The sequence below is a fragment of the Xiphophorus hellerii genome, chromosome 12, assembly GCF_003331165.1.
Source record: "Xiphophorus hellerii strain 12219 chromosome 12, Xiphophorus_hellerii-4.1, whole genome shotgun sequence".
Classification (NCBI taxonomy): domain Eukaryota; kingdom Metazoa; phylum Chordata; class Actinopteri; order Cyprinodontiformes; family Poeciliidae; genus Xiphophorus; species Xiphophorus hellerii.
This window is the reverse complement of record NC_045683.1, coordinates 7192002-7206750: the sequence shown is the minus strand read 5'-3', so window position 1 is coordinate 7206750 and position 14749 is coordinate 7192002. Positions and strand designations below refer to the sequence as shown.

Sequence of the window (14749 nt, the reverse complement as noted above, 5' to 3'; positions counted from 1 at the left end):
AGTTTTTATTTAAAAAACAGTCTTTAAATAATTTAACAATCACAGATTTTTCCAAAAGAGAAAATCTGTTGTCACACGGTAAATGGTAATGAATTTACTCTGAATAAAGCTTTTAAACGTCACGCCAGAAAAACGTCACAGTGACAGAACATCTGATACTTGGACAAAAACAATAAAACTATTTTTAAAATTAAAAACAACTTCAGTTTAAATGCTCTGACTACACCTTTAGGCTTGTTACATTTTTTTGTTTCAAAGTTTCTACAGGATAAATGACTGAATGTAATGACAGAATGATATATCACATTATTGACACATCTTATTGATAAATTTAATCCAGTTGTGTTAATATCAGGCGGTACTTAATTGTACTGTTTTTTCTTTACCAGGTATGATATTGAAGACAAACAAAAACAACCACTTACTGACATATCACATCCAAACAATCCACTTACAAACAGAAAGCAGATATTACATTCTCAGCGAATGACTTCCTTCCATTTTCACCAAGCTGTTATTGATTGTTCCTTAAATGCTAGTACTACTGTCGGCTTGTACCAGGAAATTGGCATCATATTGAAACTGTCACAGCAAGGGTGTGTTTCATTTTAGGCCCAGAGGGCATACGGAGTGATGCACAGGAGGAATCAATTTTCAGCTGCAGGTATTGACTGGTTTCTGTGAAAGTGTTAAAGGTATTTCTGCCTCATCAATTAGTAAAGTATATTGTAGTTAGTCTGCTTGGCAGAGTGGCTTAGATATAAAGCTTTTTTCTTACATCAGGGATACTTCCGAGAGATGGAGACAATGTTTTTCAACAATTTTTTTGTTCGAGTTGTTAAGACAAAAGTCTGGATCAAAGAAATTGTAAAATTATAAAGACATTTAGCTGGTTGAGTACCATTTTCAAGTCACTTTTTCTAAGTCAATTCAAGTCTAAAGTCTTTTGTCCCAAATCAAAGTAAAATATATGTCATGCAAAAGGTTCTCAACAGAAATGAGCAACTATTTAGTCAATTATGAGGCAATTTTCTTTTTGTTCAGAAAATTCTGTTTAACACATAGAGAGAGTGGTATTGTTTTTACTTCTACCAGCAGACACCAAACCATTGTATTACCTATTACACAATTTTAAGCTGACATTTAAAACTCAGAAACCACAACATTTGACAGTTGACTGGTACACTCCTCCACCAAACTTTCTAGGCTTGACTGCCAATCTGCTACATGTTGTTTTGTGTATAAAACAGAAAGTTGGCATTTTAGAAAGTCATGGGATGGAAACTAAAGGGGTGCTGCTGATTATTCTTAATAAGGCGATGCTACATTTAGAGTACATTAGTACATAATGAGTACATAGAGTACATACGCCATAGAGTACATTTGGCATGCTATGAGAATAGAGTAGCAGGTATGTTAGACAGCAGATTGCAGGCTAGCTAACCCAGACAATAGCTACGCTAGCTAACCAGCTAATATTAGCTTTTTATCGTTGCCTTACAAAGTGTGGAGTAAAATATTTTGAGTAATATGCATTCTTACTTTAAAAATAGTTTTTTTACTCGGACGGAGTTTATTATATTTTTTACTATAGTCTTTCACAACTGTGAACATCTGTTCTTTTAAGTTGACCTTGACTTTAAATTCATCGCTACTAGTGCCTGAAGTCAAACTGCATTTGTGATTTTCCTAAATTTCTAGCTGAAAAAAATATTTATAGATAACAGTCACTGGTCCTGCATTTTTTTTTTTTGTGCCTTTTTTAAATCACAGAGTTTTGATGGTCTTAAGAAAGAGTTTCTTGAATATTTATAATATTTCTTTAATATTAAACTGTTGAGGTGTGAAAAGTGCATTCATTTGACTTCCCATACACATCCCTCCTGAAAATGTCCTGTGGACAATGTAGTTTATTTTTACCAAAGGTTACAGCGAGTGACACTGACATTGTGTACCGGCAGGTTAATGAGAAGTGAAGAAGCAAAAGAAAAGAAGGCATGGGTATAATTTAGAAGTGCCAGTGAGGACTGACCTTCTTCTAGTAGGGCGAGTAAAGCACTATACCTGAACAATGTTTTGTGTGAGCCCACTTATTCTTGAAAACATGACAGTATTTTCTGTCATGTTTAACAACAAAAAGAGTGTTACCCATAACATCTGTGCTTCAAAATAATGTTTACTAAAAACAAGCTGGATATTTTTGTTCATGTGTTGTTAAATGTAAAAAGGAAGTCAGATTATGGAAAGTCAACATCGCTTCTCATTCAATTTGTTCCTCAATATGCAGGGTTCACAGAGGACGTAGCTGTGAAGTAAGAATATTACAGATCTATGAATAAACTGAGAACACGTACCTTAACCACATCCACATCTGTGGAGGCGCAGGTGATCGGCTCGTCCACCTCCCTCACCTGCCCATCTGTTTCCACTGTAACCACTTTAATGGGCACTGCTACACGTCTACCTGTAAGAATGGCTGTGTTCACCACCTCTGTGTCCTACAGGAGAAAAGATAAACACAATTTTAACATACTATTTAATCCAGAGTCATTTCTACCTCATCTTACATCATTTACAGAATTTTTGTATATTGTAGCTGTAGATTACTGAAACCAAATAATATTCCCAAAACAATTTTGTCAAACTATAGTTTTGACAAACGTGAAGCCTAATTATATGTTTAACTTTCCTGTGTGGCAAACTGTATGACACATTTCCAGAAACTGCAATCTATTTCCAGTTAAAATTCAGCATCAAGTGGGTGGGCAGCAAGGCATGATTGATGAGGATGACAAATCCAGAAGAGGAGACATGAATGAACAAGTGACATGGAGCAGGGGAGAGGTTTAAAGGAAGAGAAAATCTGAGGGAGGGGGGAGAGAAATGATTATAAACCTCACAATTATTGTAATCAGCATGATTACATTTGATTAGATCCTTACAACAAAAATAGCACAAACAAACGGGCGCATACATGCAACTCAGAACACCGTGTGCCAGTGTCGATCTTGATTATTTGGCATTGCATCTCCAAGGGGGCCTTCATCCCCGCCAACACAAACGCCAGTCTGATTACGGGGTATTTTGCTTGTCCTGTTTCTCTGGATAGTATACATAAATCAATGTGTGTGTGTGTGTGCGTTTGCAAGTGTGCATCACATTTTACATCAGAGGAATGAGAAACATAAAATGACAGAGAAAGGTGCTATTCAGAATGGGAAATTATAAAGAGTTACAAAAATACCACATTGATTGCAAGAGCAAAAAAAGGAAATTAATTGGTTCATTGTTAACAATTTGAACAGGAAGATGTGCTGACTCATCAGAATCAATGCCTCCCTGATACTGTTATTGTTGGTGTCACAATAATACATCATGAAGTCCAGAGTCTCATCTTTTCTTTCTTAATATCTCCCGTGTCACTTAGAATGGGGTTAGGGCTCAGTGAAGTCAGCATGATGCTGTCAGTTCCTGTTTTTGCATCTGGTGGAGTTGAGTGTCTGTCCAAATATCTGTGTTCAGAATCACTAAGATGTAGTCAATATTTGTTTCATTCAGTCTTAATTTCGGGAAAAACTTTACACATAGGAGACAGTCAAAACAAATCCCAAGAACCAAGAAAAGAAAAAGAAAAGTCTGGCATTTGGAGTAGTTTCAGTTATAAAGTGAGGAACATTCTACTAAATTAGATGGACAGCTTTAATTCTGTTTGATAAAGAAGGTTTTGACTACAAATTTGAAATTAATTAAATGTCCTAAGTTTATTTCAAAAATAATTGTTTAAATGATCATGTGTAACAGTTTGCTTTGCAGGAACTAGATGATTCACCAGAGACTTTTGCTTCTACATTTATCAGCTGCTGTAATTGGCTCTCTCTGCTAGTACATAGTGGCATTATCCTCTGAGAGTTTGGTCCATATTGACATAAAAGTATCGTACATCTAGGAGACAAATGTCCTGCTCCACCACATTGCAAATCTGATTGGAACTTGTTGACATGATCCATGGAAGTAGCCATCAAAAGGGAACACTGTGGTCATAAAGGGATGAACATGATAAATGATTTGATTTTCTGAAGCGCTTTTTGTGTCACAGTGACCACTCAAAGTGCTTTACATTAGAGCTACGTTTATCTAGTCAATCTCACCAACGTGCACAAATTTTTATGCTAATACACAGATCAGTAGACAACTTGGGGTTAAGAGTCTTGCCCAGGGGCACATCGACATGTAACGCTGGAATCGACCCACAACTTTCCGACTCACTCTCTACTGTACCTACTGAGCATCGGTCATCCCATGATCAACTGCAAAATTTTATGTGTAGAAAAACTGTTCTTCACATTCTGCCAATGACATGCGGTTATAGTAGGAGCAAAGACACAAAGACACCATTTCAGGGCACAGCAAAAAAGTCTAGAAAAAATAAAAACACGACAAAGTCAGCAGTGAATACACACTCTCCTTTGACACACACGCAAAAGTTTAAGCACATGTGACCAGTAACAACCTGTCTAATGCCCGATCCTTCTCTGCCACACACACAGCTCTGTGACCTTTTCATAATGAGATCTCTCGCTCGTTCTCTCTCAAACAGACATACACACACACTTTCTTTATCAGTAATTCTTAGTTTTCTCTCCGCTTCATACACTCTGCTCAGTCTTGCTTGAAATCAAAATTAAAGTGCTGTCCAAACATGGGTACACTTATATTGGTTGCTGTTGAGAAAGAGGTGAGAAGGAGGAGCGGAAGAAAGGACAGAGAGGCTTTAATGGGTGTGTAAAGATTAAAGATGGAGCAGAGCTGAGGAGGACAAAAGAACCAGGAAATATAGACACAGGGAAGAAATAATTACATCATTGCGAAGATTTTTTTCCAATTAAAGTTGAAATGAGTAGAGGAGATAACTATTTAAACAGACATGTACGCATTTATTTTTATGTATTTAATTGTTTCTATTTTTAAACATGTACATGTTAAAACACCAGCAAAAAGAGATTAGCGTGCATTTTCAAATTTTCTTGCTTTTACTTTTTACTGTCAATGAAAGAGAAATTAATTTTGCTCCTTTTAGAGCATTGGTTGTCTCAGTTGGATATTTTAAACTTTTCTGAACAGTTTAAAGAAATACCTAAGAGTAGAAGTTTTCTCACTTATTGTAGTGATTTCCATATTGATCTGCTCTGAAAAGAATATTTTCTTGTAGAAATTTTCTAAAAGTAATACGCCTGTGTATTGTCAAGAAAATCCGAGCTCATCCCACTTCCCCATGCTGGAGATTTAAGTTTAACAGTAATAATAAATAAAGTTATCTTTAAAATGAATCACTCAAGTGACATCAAGGCCCAACAGTAGACTTAAGTGTCAATAAAATAAATCTGGTTGTGTGTGTTGTTTTTGTCTCCAGCAAACTTTGCTTTAATTCTACTTTTTTCTATCTAATCATAAGAAATCATAGTCAGTCAGAGAGAGTCATTAAACAGGAAAAGCAGGTTTCCTGGAAAAAGAAGAAGTAAGTTTCCAGCCTGCAGATTTATAAATATAGCTGAGACTATTTCTTATTTTAAAGCATGAAAGTTTTAAAGAATTAAATCTAAACATTTTGGTAATTTGATAAGATTCAAAGTAAAATACTTATATTAATATTGGTTTACTTGTAATAATATTTACACGTACATTTGTGAGAACACTTACAAGAAAAACAAGTAACTGTAACTTTGGCATCAAATAATTAGAATCATGTATTATTCTTGGTTTCTTTTCAGAAAAACATCTGTAATAACTCACATTAAGATCATAATAAGAGTAACTAATAAGTTATGGTTATAAAATCATAAATGAATGATAGATCAGAGAAGCTGAAGAAAATAAATGTGATATAAGTTATGGTTATAAAATTATAAATGAATGATAAATCAGAGAAGCTGAAGAAAATAAATGTGATATAAATGTGATTTTGACATTGAACTTGAAATGGTGTAAAAGGTGTAACTGCAATTAAACATCACTGATATGTTGGAGGTAGAGAGTAGGTGAAAGGTGAAAGGCAAGGAACTAACAGGAGAGCAGAGATGATCAACGCCTTATTTAGGTGAAAGGTTGTGAAGACAATGGACATAGGAGGTTGAGCAACCCTGAAACATTAGCACAGACATCAGGACATAATGTCTGTAAGACAGTGATGGATGTGAGGTCATCTGTCTAAGCAGACAGCCAATGAAAACGCACCAAAAGGGTGGATAAACCCTATAAAAGGTAGGTGCAAAAGAGGAACCTTTCGTTGGATCCTCCGGGCAGCTTCGAGCCAAGATCGAGATGGACAAAGAACTCTGCAGCTGAAGAAGAGCCGGGGCCACGGAGCCGGAGACTGTCCTGCCATGGGGACCAACCCGTCTGGCCCACAACATGTGGCTTCAAATCGCACTTCTCTCATCGGCTGGGTTCAGACCCCAAAGACAAAGATGAAGACAAAGGCAAAGACAAAGAAGAAGAACTGGTGCCTTTTTTCCTGCCAGCACCAAGTCCTGTGTGACCTCACCATCCATGCGGAGAAGAAGCTCATCAGACCAGTGTTGTATAGTAACGAAGTAAAAATACTTCACTACTTTACTTAAGTATATTTTGGAGTACTTCATACTTTCCTCGAGTATGAAAATTTTTGATGACTTTCACTTTTACTTCACTATATTTCCGAACTTAATTGCGTACTTTTACTCCGATACATTTTCAATGTGTGGTTTAGTTACTCGTTACAAAAAAGCGAGAGAGAGAAACGCAAGTGTTTTGACCCCACCTACTGATTAGCAAGTAGGCTACCGAACAAAGTCCGTAGCCTGCTTGCCTGGGCTTGTTCATCACCTCCAATAGGATACACCTGTTTCGCTTCTCCCATTGTTGGGGAAATCAGAAATCAGAACACCGTACAGCGGGTGGGAGGGAGGGACGAACACAGAAGAGTGCTGCCCGCACTGACGCGGCTCAGGGATTACGTGACACGCAGCGCCGTGCCCTATAATGCACTGTAAGCTATGTAATGTGTTTGAGGCAGTTGACCAAAATCCCGGACAATTTTTAAATTCCCCCCGGACATCTTTTTAGGTCTGAAAAGTAGGACATGTCCGGGAAAAAGAGGACGTCTGGTCACCCTAGTTCAATGGGGGACAGAAGCCATAGCGATAGCAATTTAGACTAAATTTAACGAATATAGGAAAGGCATGCAAGTTCAAAACCACAAACCATTAACATGTGCTACTCTTTAAAACTGGAACAATTTATTAGCAGGTTTCATTTTGCCTGCACTTGGTTGGGTACATTATTTTAAGTTTATTTGACAAGTTTACCAAAATATAAGAAATGTCATTCAAACTGCATTTGCCTTGTTTTACTTTTTACTTGTACTTTTCATTACATTACTTGAGTACATCCATTTTTACAGTAATTTCCATACTTAAGTACAAGACGTTTCAGATACTTTAAGACTTTTACTCAAGTAACATTTCAGTCAGTGACTTCGACTTTTACCAAAGTCGTATTTTGGAGAGGTACTTGTACTTTTACTTGACTCTGAGATTTCAGTACTTTATACAACACTGCATCAGACCTACAGAGATTCCTGCCTTCGCTGATCAACATCTTCCTCCTGCTGCAGCACCTTCTTCATCTTCAATCATCACAGAGATTCCTGCCTTCGCCGATCAACATCTTCCTCCTGCTGCAGCCCCTTCTTCATCTTCAATCATCACAGAGATTCCTGCCTTCGCCGATCAACATCTTCCTCCTGCTGCAGCACCTTCTTCATCTTCAATCATCACAGAGATTCCTGCCTTCGCCGATCAACATCTTCCTCCTGCTGCAGCACCTTCTTCATCATCAGGCCAGGTCTGGGGTTCGAAACGCCAAACTCCGTCCGTCTCTCTCAAAGGTTCTCTTTTTTAGTTCTCAGTATCAGCAGTAGGGAAAGATAGACTAGATGATTGATTTTACTTATTTGATTATTTCTGCTACTGAATTAAGCTGTACTGACCCTTGCAAAAATGCCTTATTAATAAAATATTTAGCATAAAGAAAATCTAAAAGATGTTGTGGACATTCAGTTAATGAGTCACCTTAAAGTTCTTTGATGGTTGTAAAATAGCTGTGATGTTTGATTCTGGAGAGGAAAAAGTTTAAAATGTTTTTAGGTTGCTGGTAGCCCAAATTTAAAACGTCATCCTTGGGACTCGCCCGAGTCACTAAAACCTACCTGGTTCAATAACAAATGCAAGTTGTAAAATAGAGAACGAGCGACCGTTAACAGGTGTGCTCTGTGAAACTAGTTGGCTGTAGGCTGCTCAGTCTGGCTAATTCACAGGGGGAAGAAGGGTGGGACACCTGGATGTAGGCCGTCAGAAAACCAGGCGAATCGTTTCTCGAAACCAGCTTAAACAGAGTTTACTTCAGTCCTGGACAGGGTAAATCCCGGCAGATTTAGGAAACTCAATTAACCCGTTAGAAGGAGAGCTGGTAGCACATCCCCCCTCTCAGAAGAGGAAGCAGAGAGTGAGACAGTAGAGACAGAAGGGGGGGGGGGGGGGTGTTGCGCAACAACAAGTGGCGCCCAACGTGGGGCTCGATCCAACGGAAGTAGGAGGGCCCTATGTGCCAAGTCAGTGAAAACAGATGTGAGGATCTGAATAGCTCACTTGGTTTGTTAACTCTTAGGGAATAGAGTTAATGGTGACTGATAAGGCCGTCAGTCACAACCCTTGCAGTAACTGTATGGCATACAGGTGAGGGAAAGCTTCTACTGAGGATAAATGACCGGATCCAGACAGTGAAGCTAGTAGCCAACATAGTCTAGACCCATCCCTGCTCGAAGGCTAAAGAGAGGCTTTGGGGGATAGACAACTCGAACCGACAGAGAGACGGAGTGATGGATGATCACTTCGAGGAGGAAAATCTGGGGAAGAAACCGGAGGAAGCCGGCCGTCCAGATCCTTTGGAAAACGAGGAGACCTCAACAGAACTGCATCAGCTTTCTGCACAGCTACCCAGGGCACCCAGGGAAGCGGATGGAAGGTTTGTTCATCAAGAGCACAGTCCCATGGGGTTCAGTCTGCATGGATGTAGCAGAGCCAATGGGGACAACAGGAAAGAGAGGTGAGAAGTACCTCTTGGTGCTGATGGACACAGTGACAACTGCTAGAAGAGCAGGTCTTCCCCTGCAGAGGAACTCCGTTCACGTCACAGAAAGCAGGGAGGCGAAGACACTTCTCCTTTTTGCTCAGAGAAGAAAAAGGGAAGTTGCAGCTCGAAGTGTCACTGAAAACAGGGCAGAGAGTTTGGATTAAAGCTCAAGATCGGCCTGCAGCTACGGTGATCAAGCTGAGATTCAACGCCCGAGATTTTGTAAAGCAAGTACTGAACTTCAACACAGTACTACTGATGAAGAAAGGGGTCCATGAGGAAGCAGTGCTCAAGCCAGTTCTTAGCTACAGCAAACCAGAACATTACGAGAAGATGGCCAGAGAATCAAGCACCATGCCATCCTACAGTAGACTGGCCACTATTACGGGAAGGTTGCCGTTCAAAGAACAACTTCAAGGCTTTGGACTGGGAGGGCCGTGAAGAAATTGGACTATGCTAAAGAAGAACTCCTGTCACATCCTGATGGATTAAAATGGAAAAGGATCATGATTACGTATAAAGCATCACGATGCTTATGCTTTTTGCTTTGCTGAACAGCCAGAATTTTTTTTTTTGAGGCCTTCTGTCTCAGCCCATCTTCCCTTCCCTAAAGAATCATTCCACATCCTGAAGACCCGACAGTTCATCCAGCGAAGGTTCCTGTAGAAGAATCAGAGCGATCCAAGTTTTCTTCGACATTCATCACCTCATGGGGGAAATCAAAACTCCAAGGAGGGGGTGTCAAGAGAAGTGGAGTTTTGATGACTACACTGAGCCCTCTGTGACAACTGAGGATGAAGAATCTGCATCTTCACATCCCAGACGAACCTCTTCTCTTTCCAGGGGATGAGGACGGCGAACTGCAGGAGGGGGATGGACTCCCAGCATGTGAAAGGTCTGACCTCGTGGAGGGGGTGTCAAGAAAATCCGAGCTCATCCCACTTCCCCATGCTGGAGATTTAAGTTTAACAGTAATAATAAATAAAGTTATCTTTAAAATGAATCACTCAAGTGACATCAAGGCCCAACAGTAGACTTAAGTGTCAATAAAATAAATCTGGTTGTGTGTGTTGTTTTTGTCTCCAGCAAACTTTGCTTTAATTCTACTTTTTTCTATCTAATCATAAGAAATCATAGTCAGTCAGAGAGAGTCATTAAACAGGAAAAGCAGGTTTCCTGGAAAAAGAAGAAGTAAGTTTCCAGCCTGCAGATTTATAAATATAGCTGAGACTATTTCTTATTTTAAAGCATGAAAGTTTTAAAGAATTAAATCTAAACATTTTGGTAATTTGATAAGATTCAAAGTAAAATACTTATATTAATATTGGTTTACTTGTAATAATATTTACACGTACATTTGTGAGAACACTTACAAGAAAAACAAGTAACTGTAACTTTGGCATCAAATAATTAGAATCATGTATTATTCTTGGTTTCTTTTCAGAAAAACATCTGTAATAACTCACATTAAGATCATAATAAGAGTAACTAATAAGTTATGGTTATAAAATCATAAATGAATGATAGATCAGAGAAGCTGAAGAAAATAAATGTGATATAAGTTATGGTTATAAAATTATAAATGAATGATAAATCAGAGAAGCTGAAGAAAATAAATGTGATATAAATGTGATTTTGACATTGAACTTGAAATGGTGTAAAAGGTGTAACTGCAATTAAACATCACTGATATGTTGGAGGTAGAGAGTAGGTGAAAGGTGAAAGGCAAGGAACTAACAGGAGAGCAGAGATGATCAACGCCTTATTTAGGCGAAAGGTTGTGAAGACAATGGACATAGGAGGTTGAGCAACCCTGAGACATTAGCACAGACATCAGGACATAATGTCTGTAAGACAGTGATGGATGTGAGGTCATCTGTCTAAGCAGACAGCCAATGAAAACGCACCAAAAGGGTGGATAAACCCTATAAAAGGTAGGTGCAAAAGAGGAACCTTTCGTTGGATCCTCCGGGCAGCTTCGAGCCAAGATCGAGATGGACAAAGAACTCTGCAGCTGAAGAAGAGCCGGGGCCACGGAGCCGGAGACTGTCCTGCCATGGGGACCAACCCGTCTGGCCCACAACATGTGGCTTCAAATCGCACTTCTCTCATCGGCTGGGTTCAGACCCCAAAGACAAAGATGAAGACAAAGGCAAAGACAAAGAAGAAGAACTGGTGCCTTTTTTCCTGCCAGCACCAAGTCCTGTGTGACCTCACCATCCATGCGGAGAAGAAGCTCATCAGACCTACAGAGATTCCTGCCTTCGCTGATCAACATCTTCCTCCTGCTGCAGCACCTTCTTCATCTTCAATCATCACAGAGATTCCTGCCTTCGCCGATCAACATCTTCCTCCTGCTGCAGCACCTTCTTCATCTTCAATCATCACAGAGATTCCTGCCTTCGCCGATCAACATCTTCCTCCTGCTGCAGCACCTTCTTCATCTTCAATCATCACAGAGATTCCTGCCTTCGCCGATCAACATCTTCCTCCTGCTGCAGCACCTTCTTCATCATCAGGCCAGGTCTGGGGTTCGAAACGCCAAACTCCGTCCGTCTCTCTCAAAGGTTCTCTTTTTTAGTTCTCAGTATCAGCAGTAGGGAAAGATAGACTAGATGATTGATTTTACTTATTTGATTATTTCTGCTACTGAATTAAGCTGTACTGACCCTTGCAAAAATGCCTTATTAATAAAATATTTAGCATAAAGAAAATCTAAAAGATGTTGTGGACATTCAGTTAATGAGTCACCTTAAAGTTCTTTGATGGTTGTAAAATAGCTGTGATGTTTGATTCTGGAGAGGAAAAAGTTTAAAATGTTTTTAGGTTGCTGGTAGCCCAAATTTAAAACGTCATCCTTGGGACTCGCCCGAGTCACTAAAACCTACCTGGTTCAATAACAAATGCAAGTTGTAAAATAGAGAACGAGCGACCGTTAACAGGTGTGCTCTGTGAAACTAGTTGGCTGTAGGCTGCTCAGTCTGGCTAATTCACAGGGGGAAGAAGGGTGGGACACCTGGATGTAGGCCGTCAGAAAACCAGGCGAATCGTTTCTCGAAACCAGCTTAAACAGAGTTTACTTCAGTCCTGGACAGGGTAAATCCCGGCAGATTTAGGAAACTCAATTAACCCGTTAGAAGGAGAGCTGGTAGCACATCCCCCCTCTCAGAAGAGGAAGCAGAGAGTGAGACAGTAGAGACAGAAGGGGGGGGGGGGGGGGGGGGTGTTGCGCAACAACAGTATCACATAATATTTTTCCCTTGGGGAAACACTTTAACACTTTAACCAATTGAAAAACATTAAAATCTAAATTTAAAAATGCTAAAGTTACATTTACTTTTTTTTTTTAGGATTTGTTATAGACAGTTTAATAACTGTGAGACAGAAACTCTTCTCGAACGAAACAAAACTTTTCATATTTTGGAAATACAGGTGTGTCTGGAAGCAATCTGACCTCTCTGGTGACCTGTGTACCCTGCCTCTCACCAAGTAATTGCTGGAGATGGACACCAGCTCTCCTGCCACCCTGCAGTAGTAAACAGGTGAAGACAGTGGATGGATGGGATTTTAAACACCACTGAAAAAGAAAATCAAAATTCTTTCTTAGGTTTCAAGTATAATTTATGTATTTTGTTTGTGTCATGAAACAAAATGTTAAGCAAAATGTGACATTAGCAGCATCATGCTAGTCCATAGAAATTTTGATTATGAATTTTACACTGAAATACTGTATATGCAAGGGACTTAAGTTTGATGCAAACCCCTAAGCTTGGATAATAAGGGTTTTAAAAAAGTGAAGAAAAAACTAATAATAAAAATAATATTCTATATCCTCAACAGAAAGGTAAACATATAATCAAACAGTACTCTTATTTTATTCATATATTTGAATTTATTTATAAATCAATAGTTTTTTTTATTATAAACATAATTTCTGACGAATTAAAGTGTATTTTATTGAAATGGTATTTCTGTACAAAAAGTAAAATAACTTCTTTGCAACTTTATCTTGAAATTGAAAATTTAATTTACTGAGCAAATATGCAGACGTGCTCAACCAAGAGTCTGAGTTTTTGACCAAATGTAAATAGAAGACAGAACTGAAATTAACATTTGACTTTACTTAGTAATTATGAAAATTACAGCATGTAGATTTGCTGTTGCGCACTCACTCTGGCTAATGGTGACAGCCAGATATTAACCTATGACAGCTGCCTCGTTTGAATTTCCCCCAATCTTTGAGCATGGGGTTGAAAAAAACCTACATTATAAGACATTTTAAGTTCCTTATTAACCCCAAATGATCATTGACCTCATAGAACACCCCCCCCCCCCCCCCCCCCCCCCCCCCCCACACACACACACACACACATACATATATATATATATATATACTGTATATGTAGGGGTGGGCGTGTGTGTGTGTGTGGTATATTCGGTATAAAGCAATGCATTTTTGCTTGAGTTTATGTTTTTTCTGCACACCTGTGCGTTTGGGTGCAACATACAGGAGATTTTGCAAAACGGAGGATACCAGAAAGGGAAGCACACAAATGTTTGTGTGCGTGTGGGTGTGTGTGTGTTCATTTAAAATGAATTGACAAAAAATGTGTGTAATACAGGAAAAGTCTAGAAAACGTTGTTCTGCCCTGTGATGTTTACTCATGCATGTTTCTGCTGTATAAGGTGTGTGTGCAACTCGAAGTGAAGCAACTAGAGCGAGACCACTATGTGTTCATGCACGCACACACATAAAAGGGTTGACACTGTGAAAAAAATGTAGCCTTTTGCTTTTCTGCAAAATTAGATTTCATGTTAGTACAGGAGCATGTAAGCACTTTTCTTTCTTTTCCTTTTTATTTTTCCATTAGGCTATCAGCAAATTTCTCCCTTCTCTTTCTCTTTTGAACACTTGCACAGACACACACACATTCAGAGATTTTTTTTCAGTCAAAATGGCAGTAGTGACATCAGCTCTGTGGTTTTGTTTCTTGTAAAGGCACAGAGACATTAGGACGCTTCCTCCCTCTCTCTTTTTCTCTCTCACCCTCGATCTCTCACATACACGCACACACTCAGGGATGTGTATCTGCCTTATCTACTTTTCTGTTCATTCCTTAAACTGTCAGGTTTCTCATTTGGAGGAAATTGCTTGGAACATATACAACTCAGAATCTTCCTTTGTTCACACTGTGACCTTTTCACTACAGTCTAATAAGCCAAGCAATGGGACCCTGGCCACACAAAGTCTACTGCTACCTCTGCTGCTGTATAACGCAAGTAAAATAAAGTGATTTGAGAAGAAAGGAAAACAAGACCAATTATTCCCCAACAGAGAAGCAAAGACTGTTTTTCAGAGAATTTGGAATACCTGTCACCCAGAAGGGAACAGCTTTTGCAACATAAATTTATGGAAGCCATAGTCCTAAGTATAATGCATTTAGAATATGCACTGCTTCTTTAATGTCACAATAAAGGACTTTATTGTATTTTATTTAATTGTATTTTAGAATGCAACAGACTAATACAAGGTTGTGCATAACTCTTAGGTGAAAGTGAAAGATTGTTTTCAAAAACATTT

The 14749-nt window shown here is 38.9% G+C and overlaps 1 protein-coding gene across 1 annotated transcript in view; it reads right to left on the bottom strand.

Annotated features, from left to right (window-relative positions):
* The window catches only part of LOC116729583 (transmembrane protein 132B), a 250503-nt gene that overhangs the window by 35021 nt on the left and 200733 nt on the right, over positions 1-14749 (bottom strand). The window contains exon 6 of the mRNA XM_032578227.1: positions 2355-2498. Within this exon, the coding sequence (XP_032434118.1) occupies positions 2355-2498 (144 nt within the window). The remainder of the gene's footprint in view (positions 1-2354; positions 2499-14749) is intronic.